This window comes from Mus pahari, chromosome 3, assembly GCF_900095145.1.
Source record: "Mus pahari chromosome 3, PAHARI_EIJ_v1.1, whole genome shotgun sequence".
Taxonomy (NCBI): domain Eukaryota; kingdom Metazoa; phylum Chordata; class Mammalia; order Rodentia; family Muridae; genus Mus; species Mus pahari.
In genome coordinates, this window is record NC_034592.1 from 14,480,885 (window position 1) to 14,501,978 (window position 21,094).

The 21,094-nt window shown below is 49.4% G+C and overlaps 1 protein-coding gene across 6 annotated transcripts in view; it reads right to left on the reverse strand.

The window, feature by feature from the left end:
- Window positions 1-5,035: 5,035 nt before the first annotated feature.
- The window catches only part of Vav2 (vav guanine nucleotide exchange factor 2), a 175,292-nt gene continuing 159,233 nt past the window's right edge, over window positions 5,036-21,094 (reverse strand). For 4 of the 6 annotated variants that reach the window (XM_021192178.2, XM_029536298.1, XM_029536297.1 and 1 more), the window contains 8 exons: window positions 18,449-18,523; window positions 17,225-17,277; window positions 14,726-14,842; window positions 12,917-13,004; window positions 11,738-11,861; window positions 10,986-11,072; window positions 10,102-10,256; window positions 5,036-7,157 (listed from right to left, as the gene is read on the reverse strand). In XM_021192178.2, the coding sequence (XP_021047837.1) occupies window positions 7,110-7,157; window positions 10,102-10,256; window positions 10,986-11,072; window positions 11,738-11,861; window positions 12,917-13,004; window positions 14,726-14,842; window positions 17,225-17,277; window positions 18,449-18,523 (747 nt within the window). In that variant the 3' untranslated portion in view covers window positions 5,036-7,109. The remainder of the gene's footprint in view (window positions 7,158-10,101; window positions 10,257-10,985; window positions 11,073-11,737; window positions 11,862-12,916; window positions 13,005-14,725; window positions 14,843-17,224; window positions 17,278-18,448; window positions 18,524-21,094) is intronic. The other 2 variants (XM_021192180.2, XM_029536299.1) reach the window with 1 other exon arrangement.

Sequence of the window (21,094 nt, forward strand, 5' to 3'; positions counted from 1 at the left end):
GAAGAAGAGAAGAGAAGAGAAGAGAAGAGAAGAGAAGAGAAGAGAAGAGAAGAGAAGAGAAGAGAAGAGAAGAGAAGAGAAGAGAAGAGAAGAGACAATGGAGGAAGGGGAAGTCCTGGCCTGGAGAAACTGCAAGTTCTAAGGGGTCTCTTATATGGGGAAGATGGTACTGTAGTGGTAGATCTGCCCAGTCTATGCACCCAGCCTGTATTCATATTAATTCTCATTGCCTGGGCTTATTTGGGTTGGAGATTTACGGCAACAAATTGGCGCCCATCATATCGATTAGAACTCAACTAACCTGACATAAAAATTTACTGTCCCCCCAACCCCTGAATGGGGCTTAGGCATTGATAAAGGTTGCAGCACTGTGGATTCAAAGCTGACTGGGTTTGAAGGGCTCACAGAGAATGCAAAGAGGCATCGACATCTGAGAGAGCCTTTCTGTATTCGCTTCCCCATATCCTTCGCTCCCCACCCTACCTCCCCCACCCCCAAACAGGGACAAAGATAATGCGTTGCATGTCTTTTCTATACTCAGCTCCTTCCTGTGAATAAAGAATTGGGAAACAAAGGTACAAAGGTCTCCAGACCAGGTAATTCATTGATAAAAAGAGAGAAATATAACCTTTTGATACTTAAAGATGGGAAATTTCGACTGCGGTTCAGAACCAGATAGGGAATATTAGTCACTGACTTCAAGTAGAGAGAGCAGTGATAATCGCCTGCTATGAACAGGTATTAATTAATAGAAGTCTGTGGCTCCAGGTAGAGAGCATAACAGATAGATACTATAATAGGTATTAATTAAATAAGTGTCTGTAGCTCCAGGTAGAGAGCACAACAGATAGATGGTATAACAGGATGGCTGCTCTAGGCAGAGAGACCAACAATTAAAAACTATCTGCTTCCTATAGGCAGATATTAGTGTAAGTTTGAACTGCTTTAAAGATGGTATAAAGATATATTGCTCTAATAAGTCTTACAGGATACTCATATTCTAACATGGGCTCCACAGGAATTTTGGGTTTAAATCCTGGTTTGACAAGCTGCCTCTTATAAGTAGGTACAGATAGAAGTATGAATCAATTGTTTTAAAGATGGTATAATAAAGTCTGCAGGAGACTCATATTCTGTCTAATGTGGTCTCCATGGGGATTTTGGGTTAATATCCTGACATGACAAATCAGAAAGGCCTAAATAGACTAAAATGTGTGTGATTTTGAGTATTGTGGTGGTTTTGTTTCACTGGGACAGAGGGCAAGCTACAGGGTTTTCTGGTTACCAGCTGAAGAATATGCTGATTTGGGGAAAAGGTTTTGTCTTTGTGTTTTTGGAAAAGGTGATTAAGGTATTTATACCTTCCAGAGTTAATGGATCAGATTTGATAGAGGGAGACCCCCTGAAGAACTAGATTCCAGAGAATCAAACAAAAAGATTATCTTGATGATACTAAAATTTTCTTTTGAGATTTATATATTACAGAATATACAGCTTTGGTGAATTTCATCATCAGACATGCCTGAACTCCTGATGTCTTCTTTTTTCATCCAGATCCAGTCAGGACACAGACACCAGAGACTAGTACAATTGTTGCTGTGGCCTTCTTAAGGCCAACCAACTCCCCATTTTCCGTACCCTTCCCCCACCTTCAAAAATATCTCAACACCCATATTCAGCTTGAAGAGTCATCATCCCAGTTCCCTAGGCTTTGGGAAAAGGGTGATTATTATAGGTTGTCTTTCTAGGGAATGTAGGAATGATCATAATTGGAACAGGGAGGAATATCTAGAATTGATTAAGTAGTCATAATCTCATTTGGTAGAAATCTCTTTGTTACTAAGCTGAAGTCATAATTTCTTTTTTCTTTTTTTTTTTCTTTTCTTTTTGGGTTTTTTGAGACAGGGTTTCTCTGTGTAGCCCTGGCTGTCCTCGAACTCAGAAATCCGTCTGCCTCTGCCTCCCAAGTGTTGGGATTAAAGGCATGCGCCACCATGCCCGGCGCCATAATTTCTTAAATGGTACATAATTTGATGCAAAAATCAAAGGTTTTCATTAATATAAAATTCTTCTATTGATACTAAAAATTTTAAAGTGCAGGGCTTAGACCCAGTCCTTCTATTGCTGTTATTATAAACAGATTTGAGATGTTTAAGCCTGTGAGTTAAGGGCCAAATAGGAAATTCATGGCTCTGAGTTTATTGTTAGGTTATTTTCAGTTATTTTAACTAGAAATGGCCGAGAGTAGGTAACAGAGAACAGTCCAGATTATTTTATATAGATAGTTGGTTTAAAAAATATCCGAAGTCCACAGACTGTGACTTTAATGTTATTCATTCACTTGTTGTTGAGGCCAGTCTGCTCCTGACAGCTTCCCTTTCTTGGATTCAGAGAAGAAATTGAGCATCAATTGGAGTTGCTCCAGTTGTGGCAAGAGTGCCACTAGGCAAGAATTGCCTCATTTTATCTGCAGACAAAATATTGTCCAGAAAAATGACACACTATGTGGAATAGCCGACTGATAATCTCTGCCAAGACAGAGTAGACAGTCCTTCACAATTCTGCATTACACAGGTCTGTCAGATGACCCTGGGCCAGAAGGCTGGAGACCTTTTTTTTTTTTTTTTTTAAAGATTTATTTATTTACTATATGTAAGTACACTGTAGCTGTCTTCAGACACTCCAGAAGAGGGCGTCAGGTCTTGTTACGGGTGGTTGTGAGCCACCATNTATATGTAAGTACACTGTAGCTGTCTTCAGACACTCCAGAAGAGGGCGTCAGGTCTTGTTACGGGGGGTTGTGAGCCACCATGTGGTTGCTGGGATTTGAACTCTGGACCTTCGGAAGAGCAGTCGGGTGCTCTTACCCACTGAGCCATCTCACCAGCCCAGACCTTTTTAAGTATAAGGGATTGTCCAGGAGGTCAGTTGTCTCTATAAATTGGCTATGTTTTGGAAGCTATATTTTGTGTTTCACATATTTTCAGATATTAGTCATTCTTAGATTTCTGAAGTTCTGGGTTGAAGACTGGTAGTCTCATAGCCAACCAAGCTGTTTAGCATTGAGAAAGATAATATAGATTTGAAAGGATGGTTTTCAGATGACTTACAATCTAAAGTCAGGACATGAGTAAGGTATGTAAGTCTTTTAAGATAGGATAGATGACAGAGGTTCTATTTAATTAACAAAGATGATGGACTGGGTGTTAGGTCCCTTGTACTTTATAAATTACAAAATAGTAATAGTTGTGTTCAATTATATCTGAGATAAAATAGTCTTTTATTGGACAGAAAGGGGGAAGAGTTTTGGATAGCCATAGGGCTAATTGTATTGGATATTAATTCTGTTCTCCTATGAGGGGTTGCGAACAAGGAATGAGTCAGCACTCAGGTGATTCCCTGTAAACCTTCTTCCCACCTTAATTTATAAATAAAGGCTAGAGCTGGTGATTGGGCAGAGACAGAGGGGAAGGTGGAGCTGAAGGTTTTGGGGGAGGTGGGGGGGGGATGATGGAGGAGGAAGAAGGAAAGCAGAATAGAAGTACCTGGCCTGGAGAAACCGCACGTTCTAAGGGGTCTCTTATATGGGGAAGATGGTAGTGTAGTGGTAGATCTGCCCACTCTAGGCACACAGCATGGATTCATACTAACTGTGTTGTGTTTTCATTGCCTGGGCTTATTTGGGTTGGAGATTTACCTCAACAGGTCACTGGAGGCCACAGAAAGAGGCTCCCACTGCAAGTCAAGGAGGGAATCTTCAGAAAAACCACCTGTTGGCCTTGACCTTGAGGCCTGGGACCACAAGGAGATGAGCTTCTGTGCTTCTTCTGTGGCCTTCAACTTACACTTTCCTCATAGTCCAGATGATGAAGATCACCGAGGAGAGAAAGCTGCAGAGCCCACCAGGAACCAGAACCTTGCACTGTGGCCATGAGAAACAGTCCAGGAATATTCCAGAAAGGACAGCCGGGTAGAGGGAGGCATCTTCCACCTGCTGCCCACATCCTGGTAACTTAGGCCACCAAGGCAGAAGAGACCCAGAAGAGGTGAGGGTGGCAAGCCTGGGCATGATCATCAGGAGCTGGCTGGCGAATGACTGAGGCCCCCCGTCCCTCTTCCCACTAGGCCCTGATTGCTTCTGGTTACAGAACCTACAGGAGACTTCAGGGGCTGAAGGCATCATGGGCCTGTGAGAACATGTCCATCCAAACACTGTATTGTCCAGAAGGCATGCCAGGATTAGGGTATGGGCATTCACAGGGTGACTACCACAGCGCGTGACCTGGATAAAGGTGGATGGACATAAATCTTCACCTGTCTCTGATCCGGGCACATAGGAAGTATACACGGTCATAGTCCCTGACACAGAGTCCCAGGGCTGAGATGGGATAGCATGAGCTCCTTCACTCTCGGTGGTGCAACCATCGTCACAGGCCACAGTTGTAACCAGACTCCACACTAGCCAAGGTGCCTCGCAGTCTCACGCAACATTCAGGGGCCCAGGAGGTGTGCCTGTACCAAGGGCAGCTGATTGCCCATTCCTGTGCTCTCCTTAGGAACAGGACCCCACACACTACAGGTGGACATGTGCCCACCTCACTCTGTGCCCTTTCAGGCATAACTATCAAGGGTGGCCCTGCAACGAGGTTCTGGCTACAGAGCTGATGGGGTGCTATGCTCCTTCTGGTTATACCATTGGGAACCTCGAGAGCCATGCTGGGAGGCAAGAAGAGGGATGTGAGGGCTAAGGACAGGAGCCCGGGAGGGAAGCCTGGGATCCTAAAGCATGGGCTGCTTTTTCAGGGGTGGGGGGCGGTGAGGACGACAACACTTGATGAGTTCGGTTTTCTGCATCAGATGACACAGGACACATCCTAGAGGAGAAGGTGCTGGAGTTCGGCTATAAGGCTGCCTCGTGGACCCTGCTCGATGCTGAGTCAGAGGTGCCCACCCGACAGGCAAGCTTGGGGTAGGACCAACCCTGATGGGCTTAAGGGGTCACCTGCTCCCCCAGGCACAGAAGGCTAAGCACTGCTGCAGAATAGAACGTAGGTTTATTTGTAGTAAAAACCGTAGTCTTGTGGGGAAAACCCATTGGCAAATGTACAGTTGTTCCATCAGGGGGTGCTGCTGGCTGTGGGACCCCCACATCCCTGACTTGCATGCATTGTGCTGCAAATGTTCACAGCTGATCTCAGGCCCCCAGTCCTTAGACGGTGTCCAGTCTCCTGCAGAGGTGCCCACGCACCGGCCTGTCCAGCACCCTGCTCAGTGCAGCTCAAAAACAAACAACAACAACAAAAAAAAAACCCAAACCAAACACACATGTCAAAACAAACACAAAACATTCACAAGAACGGGGCTCTGAGTATTCTCTTTCTCAGTGTCCTTCGTTATCATGACATATCATGACAAGCTAAAATATACATACTTTTGCTATTAAAGAATCTCTTATTCACAGATATAGAATGGGAGACTTAGATGAAATAATTACAACTTCCCTCCCCCTTCTAAAATACAAACAGATAAAACATAACAGGACAAAAAAAAAGCTACAACAACAGAAAAACAAACAAACCAAAAGCGAAAGCACAGGGTGTTGGGAGGGGGTTCATGTGGTTCACACAGAAGGGCGGGCAGAGCCCTCCCCACAGTCTGCACTTGCACTGGGCAGGCTGGGCTGAGGAGCTGTGCAAAGTGGCCTGTGCCCCAACTCTCTCCAAGGCAAACCCTTCGCTCCCAGTTTCTCACAGCTGGGGCTTTCCAAGGTGTCTTGCTTCCTGTTGCTCCCTGACTCCTGACCCCTCCCTGTTGCATGTGGACACTAGGCTGGAGGACACGAGGCCAACTCTAGACAGTGTCCCCAGGAGCAAGGTAGTGCATTGTCCCACTCCTGTGGGGACAGTGTCCCTGGCCTTGACTCCTTACTTGTCCAGGAATGGGCAGCTAGATGAAGGGAGAAAGGGCCCCAAGAGTGTGTGTGTCTTCAAGTAAGCTTTCACTCAGAACTCCTTGGGAAGAAACCAGGGGCTGGCCAAGCAAGCCAGAGGTCAAAGGCCTGGAAGCACCAGGAGAAGGAAGTGGAGGAGCAGAGACACCCAAGAGCACTTATTTTGAGCTGGCCATAGGCCCAGTGTGTGAGCCATAGGCCCAGTGTGTGAGCGCAGGGATCCTTGCAGAGAAACCTGTCAAGGGCTAGAGCCAGCATCTACTGCAAAGGCCAGCAGGCTCCTAGTGACCGTGGTTCGGAATGCAGAAGACCCAAGAGTGCCTTCTGGAGAGAAGAGAGGCAGCAGGTAGGGGAACCTGGTTTTCTACCCTGCCCTTTGGGATTCACAGATGTGGCCCCTGGCAGCAGAGCAGAGAAGACATGTTTCCTGGCTCAGGAAAGGGGCTTCAACAAGCAAAGAGCAGTACCACTGACTGGGTGGGCTGGGGGATGGGGTGGGTCAGCAATGTCATCGTTCCACGGGCCCCTCTGAGGGAGGGGCCTGCCCGGTTAGCGCTCAGCAGGACCCTGGTGTGTTAGGAAGGGAGGCGGCCAGGGAGAGCCCCAGAGCTAGCCTGATTCAGTGGCCATCGTGCAAGCTCTGGCTCCCGGCTGAGCCTAGTGTGTGCTACAGCACAGCTCGGCTCTGGTCCTGCCTGCCTCCCAAGACCTGACACATACTCTAGAGAGCAGCAGAAAAAGACAGGCAGATCAGTGTGGGCAGCAGATGGGCCTGGGAAGGAGCCCCGCGCTGTCCCCAGCCCTCCCTGGCACGCCATGAGTTGAGTTCTGGGTTCCTGAACAACCATCCGAACCAGAGATGCAGGCAGTGGCTTCTGACCTTTGCTGTCAACCACACATGCTTAGCCACACTGCCTGAGCTCCTCCTCCTTGGTGCTCTGAGTGTGGCCAGCACGGATTTCCTCTATGTACAAGGACTGTACCCAGGGACAGGCCACCTAGGGCAGGCGATGGTGGAACACCCTCCCCATCCCTATGGGCCATAACAGCTGCAGGCTTAGCAGGCAGTTCCCAGAACTATGGAGAAGCCAGAGGTGGAATTCAGAGCTGGGGAGACTCCCAAGAATATCCATGGGTCCTGTCCAGGTCTCGCCCGCCCTCACTGGACGCCTTCCTCTTCCACGTATGTCGAAGGAAACCAACCGATCTGAAAGAGATGGCAGGGACACGTGTGTCTGAATGTGTGTACACATGGCAAGGGGGTATGAGTCAGGGCAGGGCCAGGAGGGGCTTGGGAGCTGAGACCCCTCCTAAACACCAGGGGTCTCAACCAGGCCTCACCAAGCCTTGAAGAGAGAGTGAGGAATCTAGCTTATCATCTGCTAGTGAGAAAGTGTCAGATCCCACCGAGGACATCACATCTACCCATGTCTCCTGACCTTCCCACGTCTTCCTTCCCTCAGTCAGGACACTGATGAAAATCAGGAGCAAACACACCAGAAAGGAGCCCCGCGTCAGGCTCAGAAAGAGCTGCCCTCTGTGTCTCAGAACACTGAGAAGAAGGCAGACATTTCTTCCAGAGAACAGGAGTCAGAAATTAAACAGAAGTCCAAGGCTGGAAGCTGGATGTTGTGATGCAAAGTCTATGACCCCAGCATTGGGGAAACTGAAGCAGGAGGGTCACCTTGAGAGTTCAAGGCCAGGCAGGCCTTCTCAATGAAACCTTATCTTCAAGAATAAAACAAAACTAACCAATAAAAGAAACAGATAAACAACAACAAAAACCAAACCAAACAAACAGTCAAGAACAACAACAAAAGAAGCTAAGGAGAAAGAAAAGGAAGGAAGGAAAGGATCCCAAGAACAGAAAGATGCAATGACTGAAAAGAATCAGGTTAGACAGAGAATGGGACTAACCGTAGGTCAATGGAGAGAGTGTGGGTGGAAATGGAGAAGAGAGAGACCTGGCAGATAGCCCTTGACCAAGCCCAAAGTTAGTAACACAAACAGTGAGAACCTGGAACTGGACAGCCCAACCACATGCCTTCCGGGCTAGAATCTGAGAGGAGACAGGTCTGTGGGACTCGTCGTGATTGTTATTGATAGAGCGTCAGCCTGGCATGGGCAGCACCATCTCCCAGGCAGGTGATCCTGGGCGGTACAAGAGAGCTTGCTGTGCATGATCGTGAGAGAGCCAGCGCGCAGCATCCCTCCAGGGAGCGCTCTCCAGTTCCTGCCCAGTCCATCAGTGCCAGACTAGGACCTAGACCTATAAGGTGAAATTAACCCTTCCTCCTCTAGGTTGCCTTGGCCAGAGAGGTTTATCACAGTAACAAAATGAAATGGAGCAGATGCTGTAACATTTGACGGATGACATCCTCCTGTGTACAACATCATAAAGGTACAGTCTGTCTAAATGTGAAGAAACATCAAACCCAACAGTGGGATACAAACACGTGTCCCCTCTTCAGGAAATGTTACAAGTCACATATGACAGAGAAGCTGAGGAACGTTTCCAATTAGGATGCTGGTCATGGTCAGCAGTTCAGGCATCCAGTAAGCAGCAGTTAGAAGAAACATAATTGATAAAAATTGTTGAAATTTGAAAATGTAGTACAACCAGCCTGGTCTACAGAGTGAGTTCCAGGACAGCCAGGGTTACACAGAGAAACCCTGTCTTGAAAAACAAACAAACAAACAAACAAAGAAAATATAGTACAGATTAGATAACTTTATTATTCCAAGGGAAATATCATTGACTCCAGGAAATATTAACGAGTAAAGATAGGTCACGTGGGCAATTACTCTCAAATGTTAAAAAATACAACATCTACACAAAAACTGGGAGGAAAATAATTTATAATTCAAGTCTGTGTGGTCCTCACACAGTCTCCAAAGGGACTCTAAATACTCAAAGTGCATCTGTAACCACCAGAATAACATACATGATAAAAGGGTATGTAACTAACAAATCAATCATGAGAAGGGGAAGTGAAATACAGAGAAAAAAAATACAGGATAACCTAAAAGTTACCCAGAAAGAAGAGAGGAATTGACCCACAGTAAACAACAAACTGTTAGACTTACAAGGGAGTAACCTAAAATTTATACTAAATATAAATGGACTACAAATGCCTACTAAAGGGCAAAGACTGCCCCATTAGAGTCACTGTAAAAACCCCAACTGGCTACAGGAAACGTTAAGTACAAGGAAAGAGAAAGGTCAACAGTGTCAGGCAAGGGGGAGGAACAGAGCGCCTACTAAGGAAAGGTGCTGTCACCTCTGTCAACAGACAGACTCGGCAGGAAAACGGCCAGAGACAACGGGCCATAGCCACAAGATCTACTCACAAAGGCTCAAACCAGTTTTCAGACTGTGCTATGGAACTGCCTGGACTTGGTGAAGGACCAAGCAAGTAACTGAATGACAGCCCCAGCAGCTCCCACTGCATTGGCCCACTTCAGGGCTAGTGTCCAGCCTCCAAAGTTGCTGCTAGGACTTAGTAGCCTTCAGTCTGTTGAAGGGCAGCTAGAAATAAATGAAACAATTTGGGTTCTGTAACATAGACCCCAAAGTTGACCAAGATGACTGGGAACAGAATGTTTCCTGCTACCAGCTATAGAATGCTCATCAGGGGAGTCAAGGCTCTCTGGCCCTGTGTAGACAAATGCCTGGGGGTATCTGCTGCCCCAGGAAAATCCAGTGTGTCCTGCTGTTGGTACCTGGAGCTCTCTGCCTTTCCAAGAAGTTCCTCAGAGACCTGGGCCAAAGCCAGTGGATCTATATGAGCTCTGGGAGAGAGGAGGCTCTTAGCAGAACCTCTGGGGGAAAGAGTCTGAGGGAGCCACATGGTAGTCACCATAAACAGGAGGAAGGAATGGGGTAACAGTAGGACCTGATAGCTACCTGCACGTGACCAGATGACTGTTTATAAGACCTGTTCCTGCGTGACCACAAAGGCAGAGAAGGCTCTGGGTGTCCGGAGACCTGACCAGTGGAGCTAGGATCACAATGATCATAAGCACAGCTGAGGTGAAGAACAGCTAGTTGAGTCCGACTGTGTCGGCGCCAAGGGCAAACCTCCTTGACCTCTCGGTAAGGCCAGCCCTGGGCCTCTGCACAAAACCCTTAAGCCAGGCATACTACTCACCCGCCCATTTGTCTCTCCTTTCCACCAGCCCTGGTCCCCACCGATTCGGCTGTAGATCTTCACCACATCACCTTCCCGCAGTGACAGCTCCCGCATGTCTCGAGCAGCAAAGTTGTACCTGGCCACGGCTGTGCCGATGACCCGTGGTGTGAACACTATTGGGGAAGACAGGGCGAGACATCAAACGACTGCAGGAGGTGCTCAGCCAAGGCTAGAGGCCCCCAGACTGAGCTGTGTCCCTTCCCTGGTACCTAGGCTATGGCTTTGTGCCCACAGCTAGGGAAGGTCTCTGGAGGAACAGTAGCCTCCAGCTGAGGGCCTGTCACACCTGCATTTGGGCATATGACACATCTATGCATGCACTTAATGGGGCTTTGAGCTATCACCACCAATGCCGGGCCACTATCACAAGCAACAAGCATGCCATTGGTAAACAGAGCAGGCACCCATGCCTTGACCATCCCCACCCCAGGTCCCCTAACTAAACGGGAGCCCAGTGAACTTGTTCAGCCCAGAACCCAGGAGTCCTGGGGACAGGTGACAATGGCAGTGAGGGGACACATGGCCTCACACAGAAGGGCTTTGGCTCTGGCAGCAGGAAGCACGTCAGACCAGTGCTGACTAAAACCCTCTCCTCCACACCCATCCCTGTTCCCATGGCAGCTGAGTCGTCACCAGCTCTGCCCCTCCCGCCCACATCTCCCAAACCAGAGGCAAAGCTCTCAGTGGCCGTGAAGGATGAGAGCTGATGAGGCAGGGACGTGTCCACCAGTGTGACCCTGCCAAATGCGTCCTCATGTGCAGCAGCCTCGGCCAGATCCCCAGCCGTCCCCACCCCCCAGCCCCAGGCTGTACAGTCATGGGGCCCTGAGCAGTAGAGGTACCTGACCAGAAGGGAGCAGAGGGGGCCTGGGGGGCAAAGCTGAGGCCCTGAGGACTGAGAAAAGAAAAGTTGTAGGAAGCACAGGGAGCTGCAAAGAGGCAAGAGAGAGCATCAGACAGGGTAGAGCCAAGGAGCCAAGGGCGATACCAGGCTCTACCGCAGGAGGATGCTAGGGAGGGCAGGGGCCTACCACAAGTACAGCTAGGCCACTGCTTGCTCTACACCTATGTCTTGAAAGGACACTGAGGCCAACTGTCATGGAGGCTGGCAAGCCTCTGCTGGTCTGCTCTGTCTGGGGGGGGGGGGGAGGGGAGAGAAGGAAGATCCCATAGTTCTGCAGGTCCCTGCAGACTGGAGATATAGGGAACTCGGGAAAGAGCCCTGAGCTAGAAGCCAAATGCTCTGGGCCTATCTCTGCCCCAAGGTCCAGGCTGCACCCTTGTCATCAGCTTTGAAATCCTCCCCTGTAGGCAGAGAGCTGCCTTGACCAGCCAAGGCCCCAGGGTACCCATGGAGGGATCTGTTCTCAGACGCTGCCCTACTGCTTCTCACTACTGTCAACTCCAAGCACAGGTGCCAAGAGCCAGGGTAGAAGTGTGGACCCCCTCTGCTACATGAAATGAGAAGGGCATTGATAGATGTGGAGGGCCTGGCCCACATTCAGGGGTCGGGCAACAACTCTTGACCCAGGGAGACAGGGAGATCTTGGCCCTTCGTGTGGCCTGAGTAGATACATCTGGACACAGGCATTACCTGGAGACCGGCTTGAGGTCCTGGTGGTGGCACGCTCCCGAGACTTGTAGGGGAACTTGAGTGTAGTGTCCAATTGCTTGAAGCTTTCCTTGAGTGAGTGACACTGGTAGTACTCCACCAGCTCCTGCAGGGGGCGCACACTCACTAACCGCTGCAGATTCAGGAGCCCTCCCACCTCCTGGGTTCAAGGCATGGGCTCCTCTGAGACCCCCCTCAATCTCACTCCAGCCAAGCCCAGCTAGGATGGCCAGTGCCTCAAAAAACCTCTCCCTCAGGCGCAGGGCTCCCAAATATTTCTGAAAGAATGCTCTGGTGACTACTGTGCCGTCCCGTCCATGCTGGAGGGAGGCATACCTGCAGGACAGAATGCCACGAGGCTAGAGCCACGAAGAGGACTGGATAGCTATGAATGATGGCCACACGAACAGGTGTGCTGTGGCTTTGTAAGAGCTCCATGAACCACGGCCTGGCTGCCCCAAGAGGCACCTACAGTCTCACCAGATGTCTGTTAGCTTTGGGCTGTGAAGAGGATTTCAGGCACTTCCTGTTTGCCTATGTTTTCCTGTAGGTCACAGGGGTAAAGTGTCCTGCCAGGGGAGCCATGTTTGTGACTGAAAAAAAATATATGGGGCCAGGTATGGTGATACACGCCTTTAATTCCAGCAAGTAGGAAGGCAGAGAGAACTCCATAGTAAGTTCCAGACCTGCCAGAGCTACATCATGTCTGTCTCCAAAAACAAAGAAAAAGGGTTGGGGTTGAGGTTGGGTCCAGAGGTAGGGCAATAGTTTAGTATGTGCAAGGCCCTGGGCTCTGTGCTAGTAACAAAAGGGAGTGGTGGAGGTCAAAACCAACTATTTAAGTGTCACTTTAAGGAACAGTATGCCTTTAACTGCATTCTGGTGGGGCTGACCCCAAAAACATGAGGAGAGGCTCAGCCTGAGGCAGCTTGTGGTCTCATGTCCAAGATGACATGTGAGCTAGGGAAGGTTTTGGAGTGGACCCAGCTCTGGTATAACCTGACGCCAACTGTTCCCAGGAATCCTAACAAGTGTCTCTAGATTTCTCTGGGAAGAATCACCCCTCCCTAGGCAGAGAGAATGGGTCATCAGGGGGCAGAGTGTACAGTGGAGAGCCCTTGGGCCTCTGTGACCAGGGTCTGGAGTTACAGGTATACGTACCAGGAGGCTCTCAAACTTCTTAGCTTCCGTGATATGGATCCAGCTGTCTTTCTCCACCACCTTGATATGTTTCACCTCATCATTGAACCTGGATAGACAGACAGACAGCCCCAGGCTTATTCCAGATCTGCTTCAGCAAAGATCCTGAGCTACACCTCTACACTGACTGCAGCTGCTTCTCCAGCCCTTGGCCCACTCCATTTGAGAAGATCTTCCATATCTCTCCCTGCCTACTTTAAGTCCATACTCTAGAGTCCCCACTACCAACTCTGACCTCAGTCCCTAACCCCCTATAGGAGGCTCCAAAAGCACGGAGCACAAGTTCATCAGGTCCCAGAGTCAGCGGCCCGGCCCTCATCCTCTTTAGTTCAAGTGTATCCAACCTAGAGAGCCTTGGGAGGATCCCCGCAAATGACAGCCCAGCCCATGTGAGCCAACACCAAGGTTCAAGATGTCATCCAGACACCAATCTCAAGCCAGTGTCCTGATGCCCATGGGTAGGAACCCAGTCAGTGAGGCAAGAGAACCTATCTCCCTAAATATGTCTGCACATGACCCAAACACGTAGCATGGACCGAACAGTGATGAGAGATGGAGGCACCCCAGGAATGCAAGGTTGGTTCAATACCCTGAGACTGGCTAAGGAGACACTGAACGAATGAGTGACCACAGGACCACTGTAGGCACCTACCCACACTCCTAGGATGGCTGCCATCTCATTGTGTGGGGCTGGATATAGGCTATGAATTTCTTTAGACCCTGAACATCCTAGGACCTTTTGGGAAAGTGATGGCTCCTGGCAGTGTGACCTTCGTGAAGTGGGGAAACCTGGGGGCCTCTCGCCCAGCTCTAGCCCCTTCTAGCTCCACAGATTCTTGTCTCTATCCCTCTCACCCCTGGGAGTCCCTTGACAGCAGTGAGAGCAGGGGCCTGGCCTTAGATGCTGCAGTGGACTCTATCTGTGATCTTCCTCAGGTGTCAGATGCATGTACCAGCTGCATGTGTACCTGCCTAGGGCAGACTGTGTGTGGCCCAGGGTGCTTCAGACAGGCAAGCTTTGAACCCCAACCCAGTGCAGAGGTAGAAAAAAAATACTCCAAAGGAAGAGGAGAAGTATTGTGGCTGCCCAGCAGAGCCTAGTGCCCACCTGCCCAAGGGGCCATGAGGATTCCTGCATCCACTGGCATCTGTTCCCAGCCTCCGTCACTGCAGCAAGAGGGCCCAGGCTGTCTTACTATGGCTACCAAGAGGCTAGGTCACAGAGCTTGCTTCACCCAGTTCCCACCCACAGGCGCCCTGCTCAGGACTCGCATAACCCCACTGAATCACAGCATATCAAATGCCAGTAACAGCTCTAAGACTTGTGCCCATGGGTATCCTGGACTGAGGAAAACAAACTTCGGGTCCTTGTTTTTTATCTGAGGAAAGATGCCCAGATCAAGGACCTGTAGCCCAAGCTACAAGGCTACCATGGGCACTGCTGAAAGTCTCCAAGGGTCCCTAGATGCCACAAACAGTATGATGGGCACATCCTACATAAGACTCACTGGACTGGCTGCCAGTAGATCTCTGATGGCACTTCTCAGTGTCACACCAGCCGCACCTTTCTCTGAAAATGTTCAACCCAACCCTTAGCTGGGTGACGTGGGCATGGAGCCCTGAACATGTGAGGAGACCTGACGGTAGCCGGTGTCCTCTGCTTTCATCTTGTCTGGGATTTTCCAGCCTGGACTTGAGAGAGAAGACCCACTCCATCCCCGCAGTCGCAGGCTAAAGAGGGACACTTATGGGCCCAGGGCTGCAGCTCACTTGATGCTGATGGCGAAGCGCTCTGCCTCTGCTGGACGCTCTCTGATGAGGTAGGTCCCACTGGCATGAGACTTAAGCAGATTGTCCGTCTGCTGCCGTTCCATGTTGCCAGCAAACCTGGGGTCAGGAAACCAGAGGTGAGACACGATGCTGCCAGAGTGGTGCCTGGGGCTTGTGTGTGTGTGTGTGCAGGTGGAGCAGTGCCTGGGGCTTGTGTGCCATCTGCCTCGGGCTTTGCTCCTTGTCTGACCCTTTGAGGTTAGCAGACACGTGACTGATGGGAGGGGGTATGTGGCCATGTCCTGATACGCAGGGCACAATGTGGGGACCAAGCATACAAAGGTATCTGGTAAAGACGTCACAGGGGAGAGATAAGAGAGTGCCACAGCCAGGTGGGGGACTGTTCAGATCACAAATCACAAACTTCTACCAGACCCCATTTTCTAGATTTTTTGCACTACTTGAGAAGATGTAACAAGGGGGCATTTTGGGAGAGACACTCTGTAGGAGGTCAGCACCTGTGTTGAATGAGAACTGAGCAAAAAGGGTCTTTCCCACCACATACACATGTACGTACGTACATATGTAAGCAAATAAGTACATAAATGGGTAATGAGGTGGGGAGGCTGGGTCCCCTCAGCAAAGCAACCCCCACATTCCTGGCATGACACCATGAGCTTAGTCTTCAGTGCACAGTTAGGGTAGATCTAGGGCTAATATATTAAATCTCTTGCTGGCTGGGGGTTGGGGGGTCACTTTAGTGGTAGTCACTGGTAAGTTGCCCATACTCTAGCTAAACAAACAAACAAACAAAAAACAACTGCCTCCCGATTCCCCCACCGCCAATGATCTACGGGCAAACCCAACTAAACTCAGTGGTCACACACAAAAAAGATACAAGCCGGGCGTGGTGGTGCATGCCTTTAATCCCAGAACTAGAGAGGCAAAGGCAGGTGGATTTCTGAGTTCAAGGCCAGCCTGGTCTACAGAGTGAATTCCAGGACAGCTGGCGAGAAGTTGGGGAGATGGAGTAAAATGGACAGTCACAGGGGTACAGTGACTAAAATTCACTATATACAGGTCTGGAGTTATCAAAGGAAAAAAATAATAATTTAAAACGAAAACAACTGTGTGGTGGTTAATCTTCACTATTGACCTGAGTCACCATGGGAACAGATCTCTGGATGCCTGAGGGATTACCTAGATTAAGCTAACGGAAGTGTGGGTGGGCACCGTCCACCCTCAGAATGAACAAAGAGAAAAGGCTGAGTCAGCATTAGTTCCCCGCCCCTCTCTGTCTGTCTCTGTCTCTACTCTTCCTGACTGGGGTGCGCTGTGAGGAGCTACCTCATACACCCCAAGGCGCACTGTACCCAGAACTGTGAACCAGGAGAAACCCTCCCTTCTTTACACTGCTTGGTCGGGTGTTTGCCACAGTAAAATAACAAGAAACAAACACTCCATCAAGTGAGAGCCACTGAATCTCTGTCAGCAACCATGCGCTACCTGCAGGTCAGAGCAGGCAGGGTAGGCATGTACGCAGCAGGCCCAGTAGGGCCTAGAGAGATGCAAGGGACAGACACTGAGGTACTGAGATGGGGCAAGGACTTGGGAATCTGCAAACGCCACATGTGAAGTTGGGGATACTGGTCTGAACTGGGAAATGAACACATCTGGTTTAGAGGTATGTATGCTGCCCATGTGGGGCTAAGCAGCTTTAAGGACAAGTTCTTGTAGGCACTGGGCCCACGTGGGACAGAATCAGCAGAATCAGCCCGAGACTCATGATCTGTGACTATACCCAAAACACCACCTTCATCCTTCCATGTAACACACTGCCTCTTCTCACCACAGGCATGACTATAACTCAGACCCTAGACACATCACTTTCTACAGCTTCCATGAAGCGCAATGAAGCCTGCTTAGAAAGGGCTCATTACCACACATATTGGACAGTATCTGAGCCATATCTCAATAAAGTTATTATTTTAAAAATTAATTTTGGCTGTTTACTTATTTTTAAGTGGGGCTTTTATAAAATTTTCAATCATATGACATTTCTGCAGGTCCTTCCTGGACTACCATTTGCAGAATCTACTGTCTTTTTTTTCTAATCTGTGTGTTTGTTTGTGTGTGTGTGTGTGTGTGTGTGTGTGTGTGTGTGTGTGTGTGTGTGTGGATCTGCTCTGTGTGTGTGTGTGTGTGTGTGTGGATCTGCTGAGTCTGCTTGTGGACGTTGTACATCGTGGTGCGGAGCCTAGTGCGCACCACGATGTACAACGTCCACAAGCAGTGTGTGTGTGTGTGTGTGTGTGTGTGTGTGTGTGTGTGTGTGTGTGTGTGTGTGTGTGTGCTGATCTGTTTTAGAGACAGAGAAATAGCCTAGGTGGGGCTCAGCTCCCCCCACCCCGTTCCAGGCCCACTCACAGGCTTAGAGGGCAATACCCTATGACATAGGGGCCACCAAATGCCCAATACTGCAGCCCACAATCCACTTACCACGGGTAGGCAGTGTAATCGATCTCCCGGGATGGCGGGCGGCCAGTAGGCGGCTGGGAAGAGAACACAGGTATATTAATGTCCTCAGGGGGCATGAGAGAGAGAGCAGCTCATGAGAAGCCCAAACCTAGGACCAGCCATCTATATGGGCCAGAACTTCATGTGGACTTCATCCAGCACCCCTGAACTGTAACATCCCTGGAGGCACTGCCAGGACTTCCTGTGAGCTGATGTGCAGGAGGGTTGATAGCGAATGACTGGTTTTCACTGAAGGTATGAATGAATGAGGAGCCACCAACAGGAACAAACAGTTCCTGAGAGGGAAAGGCTGGAGGCCACAGGAAAGCCACACTCAGGAGGCACTATCTACCCCCCCCCCCAATTCTCCTCTGCTATGGGTTCCCCAGGTCTGTCCAGAGAGCTCTGAGCATTTGAAATGTTCCTTCAAGCAGTATATGACCAGGTGGGTGAGCAGAGACAGCTCTTTTTTCCATCACTTTCAGGGAGAAGTCACTTTTACTTTTAGCTGTCCTTGGGAGAACAGGACTCTGGGACAACCCTGGGCTGCCTTTGACACCAGAGCTAAGACAGACTCAGAGGCTAGATGTGGCCGTCTAGCCTTCATTCCAAACAAGGCAATGTCCAGTTCGCAGGCCTTATGTCTGGGAAGTTTCCTCCTCCCTGGGCTCCGACAGCCTGAGAGGATGTACAGTGAAGGGCAGTGGTTCTACATTAGTTTCCACTGAGTGATTGATGCCCACTGTGGTGGTTCAAATAAGAATAGATCCCACAGGCTCATAGATTTGAATGCTTAGTCACCAGGGACTGGAACTGTTTGAAAGGATTAGAAGGATTAGGGGGTGTGGCCTTGTTGGAGGAAGTGTGTCTCTAGGGGTTTCAAAAAGGCCACATCATGCTGTGTTTCTGTCTGCTGCCTTCAGATCAGGATGTAGCTCTCAGCCACTGCTCTAGAGCCAGGCATGCTGCATTGCTCCACCATGGCAATAACAGAAGAACCCTCTGAAACTGTAAGCAAGCCCCAATTAAATGCATAAGTTTCTTTGGTCATGGTGCCTCTTCAGAACAATAGAACACTGAGACATCCTCACTTCTGTCCACCCCTAGGCTCTACCCCTGATGCAGCTCATCCTGGGACTGACATGCTGGCCCTAGCTCTCTGCATCTTGGATGCTGTGATCTAGGAGCATCAGAGAAAGGACTCACCCTTCCATCCACTGGGCAGGGCTTCACAGATGAGCTGGGAAAATACCCTGACTTCCTGGTCTGAACCAGCCGCCCCTGGAGGAGTAAGCGATGAGGAGCCATGAGGGTGCCTGCAGCTGACAAACCCCAGGCCTGACAGGAGTGTCACCTTTCTGCTGTGACCTTAGTTGACCTCTCCACCACTTGGAGGAGAGACAAAGGCATCCCCACTTTACAGACAAGTAATGCCAAGGTTCAACACAACAGCCAAGTGTCTCTGCGAGTCGACCGAAGAAACAGGTGACACCCAGAGGGGTGGTAAGGAAGATGGAGACCTGGTGCGATGGTTTGTCCATATGAGACAAGCTAGAATCATCTGAGAAGAGAGTCACACTGAGGGACTGTGGACAGCAGGCTGCCCTGCCTCTGGGCGAGAAGACCCAGCCTGAGTCAGCAGAACAACTCCCTGGGTTGGGGTTCTGCTCTGTGTGGGAGAGAGGAAGGTGAACTGGCCTCTAAGCATGTAACCTTCCCTCTGTTCTTGACTGCATATGACATGACTGGCTGCCTCAAGTCCCTGCCTGACTTCCCTGTAAGGATGGCCTGTAACCTGGACCCATGAGCAAATAAACCCTCCTCCCCCTGGGTTGCTTTCTGTCAGTGTGTTCCATCACAGCAACAGGACAAAACTGTAGCACCCAGGATGAAGAGCATCCATCCCTCAGTACCTTTATGACACCTAGGATGCACAGTATTCATACCTCAGTAACTTTATGACACTCAGGATGCACAGCATCCATCCCTCAGTAACTTTATGACACTGGGATGCAGAGCATCCATCCCTCATAACTTTATGAAACCCGGGATGCAGAGCATCCATCCCTTGGTACGTTTATGACACCTGAGATGCAGAGCATCCATCCCTCAGTACATTTAAGACAACCGGGATGCAGAACATCCATCCCTCAGTACCTTTATGACACCCAGGATGTACAGGATCCATCCCTCAGTACCTTTATGACACCAGGAATGTAGAGCATCCGTCCCTCAGTACCTTTATGACATCGGGATGCAGAACATCCATCCCACAGTAATTTTATGACACACGGGATGCAGAGCATCCATCCCTCAGCACATTTATGACACCCAGGATCCAGAGCATCCATCCCTCAGTACCTTTATGACACTGGGATGTAGAGGATCCATCCCTTAGTACCTTTATGACACTGGTATGCAGATACCCCAACCCTCAGTACCTTTATGGTATCAGGATGAAGAGCACCCATCCCTCAGTACATTTATGATACTGGGATTCAGAGCATCCATCCCTCAGTACCTTTATGACATCGGATGCAGAGCTTCCAACCCTAATATCTTTATGACACTCAGTATGGAGAGCATCCATCCCTCAGTACCTTTATGACACCTGAGATGCAGAGCATNCATCCCTCAGTACCTTTATGACACTGGGATGCAGATACTCCAACCATCAGTACCTTTATGACACTCAGGATGCACAGCATCCATACCTCAGTACCTTTATGACATCTGGATGCAGAGCATCCATCCCTCAGTACCTTTATGACACCCGGGATGCAGAGCATCCATCCCTCAGTACCTTTATGACACCCGGAATGCAGAGCATCCATCCCTCAGTACCTTTATGACAACTCACATCAGAGCATCCATCCCTCAGTACCTTTATGACACTGGGATTCAGAGGATCCATCCCTCATTACCTTTATGACACTCAGGATGCAGAGCTTCCATCCCTCAGTAACATTATGACACCCGGGATGCAGAGCATCCATCCCTCAGTACCTTTATGACACTGGGATGCAGAGGATCCATCCCTCAGTAACTTTATGACACTATATGCAGATACTCCAACCTTCAGTACATTTATGACATCGGGATGCAGAGCATCCATCCCTCAGTACATTTATGATTTTGGGATTCAGAGGATCCAAACCTCAGTTCCTTTATGACATTGGCATGCAGAGCATCCATCCCTCAGTACCTTTATGACACCTGAGATGCAAAGCATACATCCCTCAGTACCTTTATGACACTTGGATGCAGATACTCCAACCATCAGTAGCTTTATGACACTCAGGATGCACAGCATCCATACCTCAGTATCTTTATGACATCTGGATGCAGAGCATTCATCCCTCAGTACCTTTATGACACCCGGGATGCAGAGCATCCATCCCTCAGTACCTTTATGACACCCGGATTCAGAGCATCCATCCTTCAGTACCTTTATGACACTCAGGGTGCATAACATCCATCCCTCAGTACCTTTATGACATCAGGATGCACAGCATCCAACCCTAAGTACCTTTATGACACTCAGTATGGAGAGCATCCATCCCTCAGTACCTTTATGACACCCGGGATGCAGAGCATCCATCCCTAAGTACCCAAGATGCAGAGCATCCATCCCTAAGTAACTTTATGACAATGGAGATGCAGAGCATCCATCCCTCAGTAACTTTATGACACTGGGATGTAGATACTCCAACCCTCAGTACCTTTATGACACCCGGGATGGAGAGCATCCAAAATTCAGTGCATTTATGACACATAGGATGAAGAGCATCTATCCCTCAGTACCTTTATAACACTGGTATGCAGATACTCCAACCATCAGTACCTTTATGA